The following is a 17,638-nucleotide window of genomic DNA, read 5'->3' as shown; positions in this document are numbered from 1 at the left end:
AGCATATGTACAGGTACAGCAGGAGTGTAGTTTACACTTCTTCATTACAGATGCACGTGTGTATATACACACACGCAGACTGATAGTGACTGTTTCGCAAGAGAAGTTGTGATGGAACACAGCCAGATAATTTACACTGTAAACTGAAAAAACCACAATAATCAGTATGCTGTATTAGCCAAAGTCACATCAGTCATTAGAAACAATTGAATATGCACAGTGCACCAATAAAAACAAAGCCATCAACTCGTGAATGTTAATGCCTTATTTTTGTGATTATTTTTTTTTCAAATACTGCCTTATATTTAACTGACAATTTTTATTTTTTTTCAAATACTGCCTTATATTTAACCGATAATTTTGTTTGTAAATTTAATCACTAAATGATTGTCACTGTCAGAGTTATCCAACAGAATCACGGGGTAGGACAGGAGTGAGAGGGGGAGGCTTGAGTAGCTGAGTATTTTAATTTACACATACATGTACCCACCCACAGGAATGGTATTTAAATTGGATGATAGGCTGTTACAGCCTATAGTAGATCTGTTTGTCAGCCAAAAAAAAAAAAAAGCTGTCCATGGAATGGCAAAAACAAGTATATTCAGCGTTTCTTTGAAAAGTAAACATTCTGTGTGTGTGTGTGCACAGATAACTCTTGTGGTTTGGAGGATAAATGTGCTGGTTGCTTGAGAGTTCCGGTTTTTTAAAATACCATTTACAATGGATTTTACTGTATACAGTAATTAAATACCTTTTTCGGAAAGTGTAACTTAACCATCAATTCCAATTGGTTTTATCTTTGCAGCTTCCTCTATCACTAGCCTATATTTAGCCCTTCCTCCTGTAAGTTATTTGTAACTCTTATTCAAGTATTGGTGTTTAATTTAGGTATTCCAAGAAAGTACAGTATTTTTTGTGATTTTTTTTTACTTTTTTTTACTATTTATTTTTGTTGCACTAATTTCCAAACAAATTACTTTATAGGTAGCACCAAGAGACTGGTGTGTTGGGTTACCTCTGGTTTGTTGTGTGTGAATAACTGTTTAGGTTTTTCTTTGCTTGTGCATTGGTTAGCTGTGCACATTCATTTGTGTTTTACTAATGGTGTGTAAGATATCAATTACATTCTTTTTGCTGTGGTGTAAGTGATTAAATGATATATGTTTTGTGTATGTTTCTTTTGTTTATGTTTTGCTGTATGGTCCTATTGTGGGTTTTACTGTTGGTGCTGTATTTTTCTGTACTGTGTTTTGTTGGATACCATAAGTTTGCCTGAGTCAACTTACAAGGTATTCCAGGGGGTGTCTGTTGTATTTTCAGTTCCTTGCTTGAGATAGACCTGCACATGCTGCATACTGTACCTCCTGTCATTGCCATGTTGTTTGTTCATTTATTATTACCGCTTTTATGAAGTCATCCCAATTCAGATTACAGTATAAAAACCATTAGGTTTTGTAGCATATGCAGACAACTTCTTGGTCTCATCCTGCTCTTTAATTGTTCTGTTCTTGCTGTTAAGCTTGGGAATAAGGAAGACCTCTTCCACCCTTAAGAGCCTTTTGTGCTTTATCTTTGATACATGCTCTTCCAAGGCAAAGTGTTTTGAAAGAAGGGTTGTCCTTGGATTGTGACCACTACTGAGATGTTCATTCTAGCCATTCTAGTGGCACTTCTTACATGACAGCTCAAGCTTCAGTTAGTAAAAAATACCCTGAAATTGATGCTTCAACTGACACTGTATTTATCCCTCCATCATCAGCGACTACAGGAAAAATGTCTGGCAGTTGAATTTTGCAAGAAAAGGCATGCCCCCTTATTGAATAGATCTCATAGAGAAACCACCTCTGTTTCCTTGCCTTTGCCTTGTTTTAGTGATTTCCTGTCATCTTTGAGATCAGTAGTGAGACCCTGCTGTAAGAAGATGTGTTTACCATCACCCAAGATCTTGACCCCATGTGGCCTTACCCATTGCACACCTATAGTGAAACCATTGGATGACAGGGTTCAAAGAGTAATTGTCAAGATCCAACTGCCACTGAATTGAATTTATTAAGTTTTCAAAAACTTTGTCCTATTTCTCCCCTTTTCTCAGGATGGACATTTTGTTGAGACCATAGTTTGGATTACTCAGAATTGTGATAGAGGTATACCTCTTGACCTGTAAACTTTTGAGAACTGAAAGAGCTCGAATAAGAGGGAGTTTTATTGCTAAATTCTGCCTCTTGTGCTGAGTCTAATCTCAGTACTGATTGGTGCCATTAAAGTACCAGGCATATTGCATGCATTTTAAATAGTATCCCTAGGAAAGCCTACTAAAATGGGTTCATATTTCCCCTAAATGTAGTTCCTAGATGGTGGGTATGGGAATTATTTGAACAAATCTATTATATCATCTTGTGAAATGTTAAATTAATTTTTTCTGATTTCATTGGCAACCAAGACATAAAATTTGACATGGCTGTAGAAACCCTCCACTCCCTAATTCTTATGGAAATAATTCAAAGTGAATTTAACTTTAAATTCACTTGTGAGGTATATAAAGAGAAAAATTTATTAACCTAACCCAGTAATTATATTTAATATTGATTTCCAAAGTTGACAGTAGGCACAGATTTTTTTTTTAGGTACAGACAAAGCAAACACAGCCCATTAAAATGATAGTTTTCTTTCAAGAATTTATGCATTTCAAGAAATTAACTTTTGACAAGCACTTACAAGTGGATGGGCGATAAAGACAACTACAGAAGTACAGGTATGTGAAAAATATTTGATTTTCAATAGCTGAAGAAATAGAGCAGTGGGGGGGAAACCATAATGAATTTAGTTTATTCAGGAATACTTTCCAGTTTCCCTCTGTGATGATGATGTCAGCACACAAAATTCTGCAGTATTATTAAACTCCCTTCAAAAATTCATATACCAATATTGAAAACTTTGGAACATATGACATTACCAGCAAGGAAACCAGTCAGCCATGAAAGTGGCTAAAATGAAATTTTGAAGGTCAGACTATGCAGCTAAAGTAAGGCTAAGGCATTTTTAAGAGTATAGAAATTTACCCGTATGCTTCCGAACTTGTTCAGTGATGGAGTTGCCGAAGGTTTGGAAATGCTGAAAAGACTTGTAAAAATTAACCTCATCGCATGTTAGATAGTTTTTGTAGCTGCATCACCACTTGAAATTTTATTGAATGTGAAAAAATCCAGTTGGAATCATTCTGACACTGATAATGAAATGGAAGAGGGAAAATTTCTGAAAAAGAAATTCACAAACATGCATTCCTTCCCAAAATAGCAAAATTATCAACTGCTGTAGAAAACTTGAAAACTGAAGTAAAATATGCAAGATGTTGCTTCAGCAAATAATAAAGAACATGAAGAATTGTGCAAATAAAATTAAATAACATCCATTTGTATCATAAATAAAATCTTGCAAAAAAACTGCAAGTAACTTGTTCCCATAACTTTGCATAGTATGATGCCTGTAGACATAATGCATTCAAATTAGGAGAATGCACAAAAATAAGAATTCGTACCAGGGGAAAATTTAAGTTATGTAATTTCCAGTTCCATTGACACAAAAGTACAACAAAATTGAAAGCAATAAATTGCTTGTAAGTTAATTATCTGGCACAATGTACACACGATTGTAATGAGAATTGACAGATTCATCAAAAAATTCAAAATTAGTCAGTAAAGGTTAAGTTAATAAAATAGTTAAATGAAAATTTGCAGTGTAGTCCAATATCTTTAAACTGGCTTCCATGGGACCAGGCCACTGCTGGACCACAGAAAATCCCAGGTGACAGAAAGCACCCTTAAAAACCCCTACATAAATAAAGTCTTGCCAACTCATTCCACATATATATTGCTCTCTTATCGTAAGTAGAACAAAGCTTATATTAAACCAGTGTTATTCATTAGGTTTAGTTTCTTATGAAAATCACTTTAAAAGTGCACTGTTGAGCTGATTTGGCACCTTTCCTAATTTTCCGGCACTTCAAACATTTCTAGTTTTTGTTTTCAACAAAAACTTAAAAATCTGCTTCTTTTGTTTCTATAAACCTGCACATGCATGTGTGTGTGTGAGAGAGGAGAGAGAGAGCGAGACTCTTGACCCAGTAATGGTTGTTACACCGAAGGATACCTACAGTATTTGCAAAATTTAAATAGCAGTTGTACAGTACACTAGTATATACTGTACAGTATATTAAGAATGGTCATCTTAATAAAACTTGTTTTACATACTCTACTGCATACAATTATATTTCATGCATTATCATCATATTATTATCACATTACAGTATAATTTATGAACAGAGTATTCAGGCGACATTTGCATTCTGATAATGTTTACATTCTTGAAATCATCACTTGATTGCATTTTACCGACACCATCACAACCATTAGTTGCTAAATGAAAAGCATTTTAGAGATTCGTTTTTTATCGTGCATTATCAAAGCTGGGTTTGACAATGCAGCTTACTTTATTTATAAATGCTGTAATTTAACCCTTTAACGCCGAAGCCCTATTTACAAAAACGTCTCCTGTATGCCGGCGGCGTTCGGTGAGTTAGCGCCGAAGCGGAAAAAAAGGTTTTTTCAAAAAATCACAGCACGCTTAGTTTTTAAGATTAAGAGATCATTTTTGGCTCATTTTTTTTGTCATTGCCTGAAGTTTAGTATGCAACCATCAGAAATGAAAAAAATATCATTATCATATATAAATATTGGAATATATGACAGCAAAAAAAAAACTTGTATATAATTGTATACAAATCGCGCTGTAAGCAAAACTGATAAAGCTAATGAGTTAATTTTTTTTAGTTGTATTGTACACTAAATTGCAATGATTTTGGTATGTAACAAATTTTAAAACGATCAAAGCAACACAGAGAAAATATTATCACAAAATGATGCATGAATTCGTAACGCGCGGACATAAAAAAAATTTTTTCTCAAAAATTCACCATAAATCGAAATATTGTGCTAGAGACTTCCCGTTTGTTGAAAAATGAAGCTAATTGATTGAATATTACTAGACTGTAAGTGTTGTAGCTTACAATTGCAGTTTTCGACCATTTTGGTCGAGTTAAAGTTGACCGAAAGTCGAATTTTTTCTATTTATCGTGATTTATATGGAAATATTTCAAAACTGATAAAAGCTACAACCATGAGTTATTTTCTGTTGTATTGTACATGAAATTGCGCACATTTTCATATATAAAACTTTATGTAACGACTAATATAAAGTGGTGCAAACATTATGACAACATGATGAAAGAATTTCTGAGATGTTCGGCCGAGTTACCACGCAGACGTAAGGAAAATGTTTTTTTAAAAAATTCACCATAAATCGAAATATTGTGCTAGAGACTTCCAATTTGTTGCAAAATGAAGGTACATGATTGAATATTACTAGAATGTAGGAGTTTTAGCTTATAATTGCGTTTTTTTACCATTTCGGTCGAGTTAAAGTTGACCGAAGGTTGAAATTTTGGCAGTTATCGTGATTTATATGAAAATATTTCAAAACTGATAAAAGCTACTACCATGAGTTATTTTCTGTTGTATTCTACATGAAATTGCGCACATTTCCATACATAAAACTTTATGTAACGACTAATATAAAACAGTGCAAACATTACGACAACGTGATTTAAAGAAGAATTTCTGGCGCGGACGTAAGGAAAAAGTTTTTTCAAAATTCACCATAAATCGAAATATTATGCCAGAGACTTCCAGTTGGTTGTAAAATGAAGGTAAATGATTGAATATTACTAGAATGTACGAGTTTTAGCTTAAAATTGTGTTTTTTTACCATTTCGGTCGAGTCAAAGTTGACCAATGGTTGAAATTTTGGCAGTTATCGTGGTTTATATGAAAATATTTCCAAACTGATAAAAGCTACAACCATGGGTTGTATTTTGCTGTATTGTACATGAAATTGCGCACATTTTCATATATAAAACTTTATGTAACGGCTAATATAGAACAGTGCAAAAATTACGACAAAATGACGAAAGAATTTATGAAATTTTCGGCTGAGTTACCGCCCGTGCGTGAGAAAAAAGTTTTTTTTCAAAAATTCACCATAAATTTAAATATTGTGCTAGAGACTTCCAATTTGTTGCAAAATGAAGGTACATGATTGAATATTACTAGAATGTAAGAGTTTTAGCTTACAATTGCGTTTTTCGACCATTTCGGTCGAGTCAAAGTTGACCGAAGGTTGAAATTTTTTGTAGTCGACGTATGGTACGTCCACTCAGCACCCAACAGACAATTTTAGTCGACGTATGATACGTCCAATAGGCGTTTAAGGGTTAAATGAAGCAAAGTGTGATTTTGCTAGTATTGGATGTTGGTTTTGCCTCTTCCAAAACATTTTGTGGCCTGCACATTATTTATTCTACAGCCACAGTTACAACTGTAAATTTAGCAGCCTACTTGCATAACACTTTCCTTTCCATTGCATGAAGGCGTACATACACGAGTATATATGCAAATTACGGTTCTTTTGTATGCTGTATATTTTTTAGTTTCACAATGTTTTAGTTGGAAATAAACTGTGCTTGTGTACAGTATTTATGGAGCAAGCTTCAGTTCCAAAATAGAAAAAAATCCAAAATGTGAAATGTGTGGCGCCACCCTCGTAGCTGCTCAAGAACTAATGGTGGCTGATCCAAAATCGTGTCGGTTAATGGGAGTTCCCAGACCATGGAATACTAGATTTAAGGGGTTGGACTGTAATTTTTTTTAATATAAATTCCTACATTTAAGAGGAATTTGATGATTAAGAGAATACAGTCCTATCAGAAAATGCCCAGTTTGTCAAACTCAGGATGTAGGGCAGGGCAACCTTCAAAAAATATGATGACCCTGTGGCTGATCAGCACGTGTGCTCCCTACTTGACCACATGCTAGGAAAGTTCTACAGGATTTAAGAATATTCTCATCAGGTATGCCACCTATCGATGGAAGGTACAACAATGCATGCTTCAGCATCCTTTACCCTACCCTTATAACCCCTCTCGCCTGCAGAGACTGACATAATGGGAAGGCTCCTTTAAGTATTCCTGATGTTGCCAACTGGCAGGAGTGGGTCCTGGTTGCCATCACAGCTTTATTAGCACAGGAGACAAGTTATCAGAGGTGGTCATAAAGGCAAGGAGAATGGTGCTTTTCTTGGACAGCATAATGGTCCTTCAGATCAGTGTAGATGATAATGTAGCTCATGACCAACTGTAACAAGAAAGTGAGATGTACCCACTGAGGACCTGTCTGACATGGTGCCCTCCTTGAACATTAGAGATTTAGGGTCTCAGGCATTTTTGACATGTTCCCATTCCTTGAAACACTGGCTAAGGATCTCTTGGAGAACCTGACTTCCATGCATTCAGAGCAGTAATGATAAACTTGGCCGCCTCATCATCCAAGCATTTTCAGCTGTTGGCAGGAAGACCACTCTTATGATCATCACCACATTGGCCTAGGCAACAGACAAATCCTACAACACCCTTCAGTTAATCTTACTTATCCACCCCTTTCAGTAAGCAGATACTGGGCATCCTTTCAGCCAATGACAAGATGACAGTCATCTATCAGGTTTGCAGTGAGAGGAGGAAGGAGGTGAAATCACCATCCTGCATTGATAGTTCTTCAACCATTGGGACCTTTTCTCTAAAGGTAATGTAAGCCTTGGTAGTAGTTAGAAGTACAGATATCTCCTGAATAATGACATTTTAGACCCATGAAATTTTTCATTTTATTACTTGCATAAAAAAATAATGAAATTTGAATGCCAGTAAACAAAAAACTTTTAGCAAGTTGTTTTATCAGCAAGGGTTAGAATAGCTCTTTCTGGAACAATAGTGTGCACTGCTTAACACTTTTAGGCAAGGAGGCAGTGCTACTCACCACCCTCTTTACTCCTACCCCTAGCTTTTGGAGATGAAATAGAACATAATTACCGTATATAATGGATCTTTTTGCCAGGAGCTTAAACCCCAAGCTCCCAATCTACTGTTAAGCTTAACTGACCTAAGCAGCCTGGAAACTGTATACAATACCACACTTACTTGGACAATGTGGATGCCTACAACTTCCCTGTATTTTGTCTATTGAGACATAAAGTATCACACAAGCTTAGGACCTCTATGGGCACAAGAGTGATACTGATCAATCCACTATACCCACAGCAGGATTGGTTTGTTGATCATCTCCAACTAATTGTAACAGCCTTGGGAGCATACATCTTGGAGGAGACTCCTCAGGTTCTGCAAAAATCCCAACTTGTTTATATATCACATGTGGGGTTAAGCAAGGCCTCAGAGGTTGAGGCTTCTGTAAGATACAGCATCCTTAGCCCATACCTTGTTCTGCCAAACTTCAACCATTATCTTACCAATGCCATAGTTAGAGGAGGTTGGGTCATGAATCTGAGAAGTACCACTATTCACACGATTGATGACGTCTTCTGCCAATGTTAGTTTTTCCAGTGAAGGGATGCAGTTACCCTTTTAAAAGTTTTGGAGCCTCAGGACATCAAGGTGATTGCTTCTTAGGCCTTGAAGGGTTTCTTGCTTCATTTTAATAAGATGCCTTTTAGAGCAAATAAGCCTCCAAAATGGGAATTGTCTCTGGGTCTCAGAAGTCTCACTAGATCATCATATGGAATCTTCAGGAGTCTTCCCTTTGAAACCAAAAGGTGAAGACTGTATTCCATCTGGCATTTGTTTCATCATGACATCTAAGTGAGCTGCGTGTCATGTCAGGCAGTTCATCTGGTGTGAGCATGTGTTGGAGGTGATGTTAAGGCATATTTGAAGTGAGTAGGTGGGAAAATTGTAAGGTTATTACTAATCTGGACTTTATGCCCATGAGCATTCTTACCTTTTGGAGGTGCTGCAACTGTTAGTTTGACGCCCTGATAGAACTGAAAAAAGGAAGAACATGGGAATGTTATGATTGGAGACGATGGATCACATTATTGCTGAGATGGGTGTTTTGGCATACCTCCTCTAGTTATAGTAGCATTGCATAGTTTAAGTCCAGTATGCACACACACAGGTGGCATTGTCCTGGTTGCTGTAAAATTAGGCCAAGTCAGAGAGATTAAGGCCATATCAGTGTGGAAGAAGGGTGCAGACAAAGAGAACATTGGAAATTATCATGAAACAAAGTTTGGGAACTTTAGAAGAGGTGTCTGAGAAATTCCAGCATAAGGTTTGTATGCTTGTCATTCCGTAGAAGAATAAATCAGATGTACAAACCAGGGTATAAAGAGGTACTGTTTGGGAGAACTGAAGGAGCCAGGGGAAGAGGTAGCAATGATGTACTCTGTAGGACCCTTGAAATAATAAAAATGCTTTGCATGCATCAAATTAGGGTAGATAGGAAGTTGCTCTTACCCTGAAAGATTGACCATAATGCTGCTAGTGGATTCTGTACAGCAGGTGGTCAGCAGTGTAAGTGAGATGGGAGAAATTCAGGTGGGGGACAGCACATTGATGTGACACATTGTTGGTATGGACTACCTCTTTATGATAGTGACACAAGGCTCTTTGGCTGTAGGGAGAGAACTTAGGTCAAGGACTGTGGTTGAAAGTGCGCTCAGTGGAATTTTAATGGAGGTGGGCATAGTAGATGTGTTTATGGAGAGTAGCACAGCCTTCCTATATGGAACTTTGAAGATTTTCAACAGATGGAATTTTAGACAGGTCTGTATAGCTGCATGTAAACCTGGTGGAAATGACAGTGGTCCTCAAAATGATTTTATGGAAGGATGGGAAGAGTGAAATTTGTCACTAACCTGTATATTTACAATATATTAGTTGAAGTTGTGGTGACAGCAGAAGAGATCATAGAACATTTGAAGAGTTGGGCTGAATATGAAACCAGCATGGCCAATGGAAGGCGAGCTTCTTTGGGACTAGGGTTGAAGATGGATAAAGCAGATAAACTCACTTTATAAAAATGGAGTAAGGTTCCAGAATTGCAAGGCAGCCTGACTAGGAGGGAGCATGGCTCTGGGGAGCGCATGACTACATTGGGGTAGTGTGGGAGTGAAATTGGAGAACATGGTCGAGTAATAGAGAGGACAAAAAGAAAAGACCCCATAAGAGGGAGATAGTATGTACCAGAGACTGAGAAGGGGTTGTATGGTACAGTCGACCCCCTGTATTTGTGGGGTTAGGTACCACAACCACCTGCGAATACCAAAAATCCAAGATATACCAGAACTCCCTCTAAAAATGCTTTTAACTGTATTTTAATAGTTGAAACACCAAAGACCCCCCCCCTCCCCATCTAAAGACACTTATGACTGCCTATTTAGTTAAAACACCAAATATACCTTAAACTATGATCCTAAAACCTTTAATATAATTTCAAAGTCATCTTACAACATTACCCTTAAAAATATATGGCTTACAGCTAAGTGTGAAAACCAATAAAGTTACCCTTTTATTCAGGCACATCCATTTTCTCTCATACAGTATTGAAGCTGTCCCATTTTTTTTACAGTCCATAGGGGAAACACTAGGAATTCACAGAAGTACCTAACTATTTAATATGTATTGAAAAAAATGCATTTTATTGATAGTTTGCTGTGTTTACCTTAATATTAATATTTGAAAATTAGTAAATCTTTTTTTATCGTAAAAAATGTATTTAGTTGTGAAAATAACATGAAAATACAGTAATTAATGAATATTTCGTGATGAAAGAATCCAAGAATTACCGAATGTTATGCGATTTATCGAAAAATACATTCCACAGAAAAACCCACATAACTGAATCCACAAATGTAGAACCATGAATAAGTGGCGGTCCACTGTACAGTGAGTGCAAGCATCTTAAGTACAGGCACAGTTTTTATGTGGTCATGGTCATTTATGTCTCACTTGAATGGTTAGTTTTTATGTGGTCATGGTCATTTATGTCTCACTTGAATGGTTAGTTGATTTTCCTTTTTTGAAATTTTTTTTTTCTGGCTAAATTAACCCACAATATATTTGAGCTTCGGTATCTGACTCATGTAGTTTCCTATCAATCTTCTGGGTTTCTCAGATCATAGCAGGAAATCTGGGACTCCCAACGTCTGAACCTCCTTCCTAAATTGCAATTTGAGCACTATCCTGTTTTAGCATCAAGTCTACACAAACTGTGAGGAGAGTATTCATTACCTACCAATGGATTCATGGTGGGCATACATGAATGGCTGAACTTATGTCTGAAAGACAAAAGACTGTGTCCAGAGGCGTTCATGACTGAACAGGGCCACAGTATGACTGATTGGTTTGTATGAAATGAAACTGAATATATATGATTATTGGTGGTAGAATATTGTGTTACATTAATTACAATGTAGTGCATCTGTGAGACCATGAAAGACAAATCAGTACATAATGCAACACTAGTAATCAGAAGTTGAGGAATTATTGCTAATTTGTATTTTCCTCCCTTAATTAACTTACATTTACATCAACTCTTTCTTTTTCAGGAACACCTACAAAATCTTTAGTTGATAACAGAATGTCTCCCACAAACTCGGGAGAACAGACGTGGGGAGACAGACAATTTGTTGTAATTGGCTCTGAAAAAGTTGCTAGAGTTGTTGCATTACCATCCCAGAATTGTGTGTATAAACAGATAATCACTGAGGTTTCCTTTGTGGTAAAAGCAGAAATAATCCAAATAAAAGGTTAGTTTCATAAGTTTTGTGTGTAGATTTTGGTACTTTTATAGTTGTAGATTTAAAACTGAAGGTATTTAATAGTAAGAATGACTGATGTATGTTCGTTGTATCCATTTCTTATGTTAAAGTCTCTTTTTTAAAAGATATTTCTCTAAATTTAAAGCTTTAATGAATGCTGTGCATGCTTTTAAATATTTTGCACAACATAGACACCATAGTTAACCCAGCTATGTTCAAAAGAAATTTTGTTCCATACATGCAGTCTGTTGCTTTATCCTTTTATTTATGTTGGCTACATACCTATTTTTAATGAAGGAAAAGAATACTGAGCTGCCAGATGTTGGGAGAATACTCCACTGATTAGGTTTACCATCCTGGTTTTTTCATTTGCTTCCATCAGTATGAAATATGCTCTCCTTAAGTAAGATTTCCTTCCACTTTATTATACTGTAGCAGTATCATCAGGTCAGCTAGGTAGGAATCAAAACTCATAAAGAAAAAGTAATAGATGTCAAAATAGTAAGTTTCCTTGATCTCCTCATCTGAGCTGTCAGATTATACTTTGAAAGTGTTAATGCTTTTACAGATGGTAAGTCAGCCATATAAAAATAATTAATACCTGGTAACTCAAATGCCCACAGTTTCATTTTTGTTTACAGTTTTCACACAAATGATTGCAGTGAATGACACATTAAGATGCTAAAAATATATGACTGGGTTTTGCTGTGTAAAAGAAAGAAATCTATGCATATTTTCTAAAATACTGTACTGATTTTTTTTTAAATACAAAATATTATATTGCCTTAAAAACCAATCATACATATGCCTACATTCATGGTCTTCAAATCTTCCTAAACCCATCATTTTTTCAAATCACCGTCCTCACTCTTTATGTTACCTATTCAGTAAACAAGGCTATAATAAGATTAATTGGTTGGGAGGGGGGGGACTTACTGTGTGGTTGGTGGTTTTGAATGAAAATGCTTGTTTTGTGTTAAGAAAAATAAGTTTTTCCAAATCACAGCCTCATCACACATCTATGACCAGTTCACAGTTTAGGGGAAACAGCCCAGTTTATTTTCACATGCCGGTAAATTCATTAGAGCACTTGGGGACAGTAATGAATCAGAGACCAAGGTTCTGATAATTTAAAGAATTGTTAAAGCCAAGGACAAAACTTTTAATGTGTAAAGCAAGGTGCTTGTACTAGAGTATAATAACGCTGTTAGCATAAACATACCTATCATTTGAGATGTGGAAGCTTGCAGTCTCAAAGGTGTCGTAACAAAGGAGATGGAGTTATGAAGTAGATTCCTCAGCATCTTCCTCCAAAAGGTAAAAACTTAGTTGGCTTTGACTACTGGTCCCAATGAATACAATCCAACCAAGTGAGTGTTAAATTTCTTTAATAAAACACATTGCAATGACAGACAGAAAAAATAGAGCCCTTGGTTTCATGGGTTAGCACTAATATCTACTACTCTTTGCCTTCTGCTGTATAGTACTTAAGTCTCTAAGAAAGACTACAAGACCATGTTGTTGCCTTGGGCAAAGCAGAAGGTCCTTATTACTTTTTGGAGAAAATCAAATGGGAAGGAGTGATGGGTGCTATGCAATTGTCATAACTACTTTCCATTTGAGTCTTCAGATGGAAAAGGCAACCAGTTGATATTCAACATATAAGAAAGACTTATATTAGAAAGAATATTTTCAGTGAGTTTCAGTATTGTTGGCTCTCTGAGGGGTTGTATGGATGTTGAATAAGGCTCTTCAAGGTGAGGGAGAGATCCCCATGAAGAGGTTTAGGCAACCCATGAGGAACCTCTATCCCAAAGTGCTAGTTGAGTTTTTTCTCCACCAAAGAACTTGTATCTAGTCCATAAAGCTCATATACATGTGAGAGGACAGATTTGATCTCTTTATGGCAGGAATAGGCAACTTCTTACATTCCTAAAGAAAGTGAAGAAAATCAGCTGTTACAGAAATATGGAATTTGATTAGATTAATACCCATTTCAAAGAACAAATTATGGGATTATCACCACTTGGTCTGGTAGTAGTGGTTGGAATTCTAAAAGATTCTGCAATGGCTTTGGGAGGCTTCTCTGAAAACCTTTACTTCTGAGACCTTGCTGGACATTGTCAGAGTGGAGCTGTAATATCTTGAGGTTGCTGTAGTACCTAAGAAATGCAGCTGCTTGAGTAAATCCTTCTAGGGTGGAATCTTCCTGAAACTAACTGTCAATTTGGAAAGGAGGTCTAAGCTACTCTTGCTGTGACTAAAGGGGGTATGATCTAGGTCATCTTCCTGTTCTTAGATGCTTGGAACTTAACTGTGACCTTCCTGATGGGTCCCATTGGCAAGAAGGCATCCCTCTCCAGGTTGTCCAAAGGTTGCTTGCTTTGGTTAGGGTGAACATTAAGTCAGAACTTATCAGGGTCATCTTGACTAAATCCACCAGTGATTGTCTTATAGACACAAAAGCTTAACAGATTTAGGATCCAGTGACCGCTTCAGTTTTTTCCAGCTAAGACTGTCTTATTATCATGTTTTACTTTCTTGAAATGAACCATAGAGATCCACTGACATCAGTTGCCTCCACCCAGGAAGATTTCCAGCACTAGCTAGCATATTTCAAGCAGGCTTATGTCAAGTTTTCAGTCATCACACCCACAGCCTTTCCTGTCAGGAGCAGAGGGTATGATTGCAGGCTTAAAACGGTCACTTCAACTTGAAGTTGATATGCTGCTTCTTGTCCTATGCCTTTCAAATTCTTGTAGGTTGATGTTCCAATACAGTGCTCCTCCATCTTGACTTGATGCATACATTAACATCAGTAGTTTCAGGGAGAGAGGGACCAATAGAACATATTAGTAGGTGACTGGGGGCCTACCACCACTGAAGATCCTTCAAGACATGTTCAAGGCTGATTCCGGTAGAGACATTGACAACAGTGACCTCACAAGTTGCAGTTAAAGCAAACATAATCTGAAGTGGTTTTGGAGAAACAATTTTTCCAGCAACATGGAATGCCAGATCAGGGGTTGTCAAAGCTGGGCTGAAGGATCTCAACAGCACCAAAACTGATGGATCAAAAGGGAAATACTCTTGGTCACCTCCTCTCTCAGCTCTTTCAGAAAAACCAAACTGACACTACTTCTTAGTGGTCCTAGAGGTAGACAATCACAACATAATGGGGCCCAATGTTGCTCTGGTTCTGCTGCTTTTGTTGCCATTACCAGCTAGTCATTCAAGATCTTCCAAAGTATTATGCTGTTCTTTTGTACACAGGCTGCCACTGGTGCCAAGGCCTGAAAGACCTTAAGGTATTTGCAGGCTGCAGCTCAGGATTCAGAACTGAAATACCTACTGTGCCAAAATGAAGTGGAGTTATTGCCTTGAAAAGGATTAAAGAGTATGTAAAAGTATGCATCTTTGAAGTCCAGATATGTAAAGAGGACTTCAGTCTTGATGGGATACAGCACTGACCCCATTATCTTAATCCTTAAGGGAATCTGACACACATTCTTTCTGGGGTTTAAGGACTCCTAACACCCATGGCTCCACTGCTATCATCTGTTGAGATACTGCACTGACCCCACTATCTTAATCCTTAAAGGGGATCTGACACACATTCTTTCTGGGGTTTAAGGACTCCTAACACCCATGGCTCCACTGCTATCTTCTGTCACATTTTTCAGAATTTATGAAGACAATCCTCTGCTGGTGGGAGAACTGTCAGTATGAGAATACCATCTTCACTTCTTCTGGCCTCCTTCAACATAGGACTGTGTCATAGACCAGCTGCCTTTATTTGGTAGAAAGTGTAACTTCTTCTTCTTTGCTGAAGTCTACATGTTCGTGGTCCTGGAAGGTGTATGGGGCATCCCATTCCCCTTCTCTTCAGATAGAGAGACAGCCCTGACTTGACTGGTGACTGGATGAAGATGAAACATTGCCCACTTTGAAGATTGCCATTTTGGTTTTCATAGATGTTAGCATGTGTGTGTGAGATCTTTTACCACACTTAATGGCCCATTCCAAATATTGTATGTAGAATGGAGCCTGGCTGTGTGACAGCACCATCCTCCTATCTGTTGGAATATTCTCTAGTGTCCTGGCTCCCTCCGCTGGCAATCTGCTGATGGCTCCCAATACAGTGCCTATTCTTGCAAATTGCACACAAGAAGGGAATTCCAGACAAACCTCTTTGTTTTGTTGATATCCAATAGTGAGAATGTAACTGGGATGAGGTTTGTGATTCTGCAGCCTGCTAATTATTACTTCATAGCAGAAGAGGCATGGTATTCCTGCAGCAAACAGCCTTGGATACCATAGAATCTCCAGTGTCTTGAATCTGGTAGGGAAAAAAACAAGTATGGGGTAGCCATTGGTCTGCTGTGTCCCTTGCTTGTTCCCCTTGCATCCATCCTCAGTCTGACATTCATGATGATGTCCAGCATGGCAGTGGCCAGCAGCAGGTATGGAACACAGCTGGTTGAGTTATCCTATGTGAAGTTGATCTGAAGTTCTACAGCTGACTCTTCCTTTGTGTGTTTTTTTTGTGTCTAGAGTATGAAGAAGGAGACTATCCTGGAGAGCCAAGGTCACTCTGGTGCATCTTCATCCATATGTTTATTGTTGAGTATAACAAAGTTTAATGGCCTGTCAAAGTATGCTTCTCTTGTCCAGCATCATGGGCATCCTCAGTATGGATGCCATCATCAGTTGGCCGGTCAAAAGCTAGTTGGCTTCCATTTGCAGGATCACAAATACCGCACTAATCTCCAACAGTGATGAGCATCTCTTCATCTGTCTCAGTGCCCCTGCGGAAGCCACTGATAAGTTGTCACTGGTGGACAACAATGAGGGAGATGCAAGACTTGACCACTTCTTCTCACCCAGAATTTATGTGTAATCTTAAACTAACAGACTGGACATTTGCCTCATCATTGGCAGACATCCCAGTGTGCTAGTACAGAATCTGACCTTAACACTCATCATTGATGTTTCCCAATCACAACTGCTACTGATTTGCCTTTTTCAGTGTTTAGTGGAAATTTCTGTACCTTATAACCATTATATATGATTTTTACAAAACTCAGGAAGGACACTAAAGTAAAATTGTTTTGTTAAGAAATATTTTCCGTAATTAGATAAATGAAGTATCTAAAATAAATTCAGTATCAGTGGGGTGTTCCCAGAAATACTTCGCTCTCCTCACTTGCCGAAATGTGTCAATGACAAGAAAGAAAATTTATAGTTGTAAATTAGTAATTATAGTAGTGAAAGTAGGAAAAGAAAGATAATACAGGTTTACAATCCATTATCCAAAATTTTGATATAAGTATCTTACCAAGCAATTACTTAGCTATAGATTTCCACTAGTGTGGCAAACCCTAAATTCAAAATATCGCGCCAGCGCTCTCATTACATTGTAGGTGACAAGCCCCATCCCACCACACGGGTTGGTTGGTAACAACACTGGTCGGAGGCATCATTATGATTTTGCCGCATGGGCAATAACATTGCTCACGTCATGCAGCAGACCTGTATTTTCACTGCCTGTTTATCAAATGATTTGTTTGTTGGAAGTCAGTAAAGCATTATCTGTTTTGTTTATCCTAGATGCTGATCCGTTGTTAGTCCTTCAGATTAGCCTTTGTTTCTTTTAATTTTGTCAATTCAGGCATCTCTGGGATGCTGATAGTTAACTGAGCGTAGCTATGACAAAATGGTGTTCTCATCTTTGGTCTGAGTTTAGACGCCACATGTCAGAGTAATGATAATATAGCTAAGGATATATCTATCGTATATTATACATTATCTTTTTCATTTAGTTATGCCTGTTTGAAGTGCTTCTGGTTAGGCTAGCTAAGCTTTGCTGGCTATCTCAAAATGGCCGCTGATCGTACAGGGCTTTTCTCCATGCGTTCAG

At 37.4% G+C, this 17,638-nt stretch overlaps 1 protein-coding gene across 8 annotated transcripts in view; it reads left to right on the top strand.

Moving 5' to 3' along the window:
• Tomosyn (syntaxin-binding protein tomosyn) overlaps positions 1–17,638 on the top strand; it is a 991,423-nt gene that overhangs the window by 815,883 nt on the left and 157,902 nt on the right. For all 8 annotated transcript variants that reach the window (XM_067096189.1, XM_067096177.1, XM_067096169.1 and 5 more), the window contains exon 18: positions 11,506–11,706. In XM_067096189.1, the coding sequence (XP_066952290.1) occupies positions 11,506–11,706 (201 nt within the window). The remainder of the gene's footprint in view (positions 1–11,505; positions 11,707–17,638) is intronic.

Source organism: Macrobrachium rosenbergii, chromosome 4 (genome assembly GCF_040412425.1).
Source record: "Macrobrachium rosenbergii isolate ZJJX-2024 chromosome 4, ASM4041242v1, whole genome shotgun sequence".
NCBI classification, from domain to species: domain Eukaryota; kingdom Metazoa; phylum Arthropoda; class Malacostraca; order Decapoda; family Palaemonidae; genus Macrobrachium; species Macrobrachium rosenbergii.
Note: the sequence above shows the minus strand (reverse complement) of the source record. Positions and strands in the feature narration are given on the sequence as shown.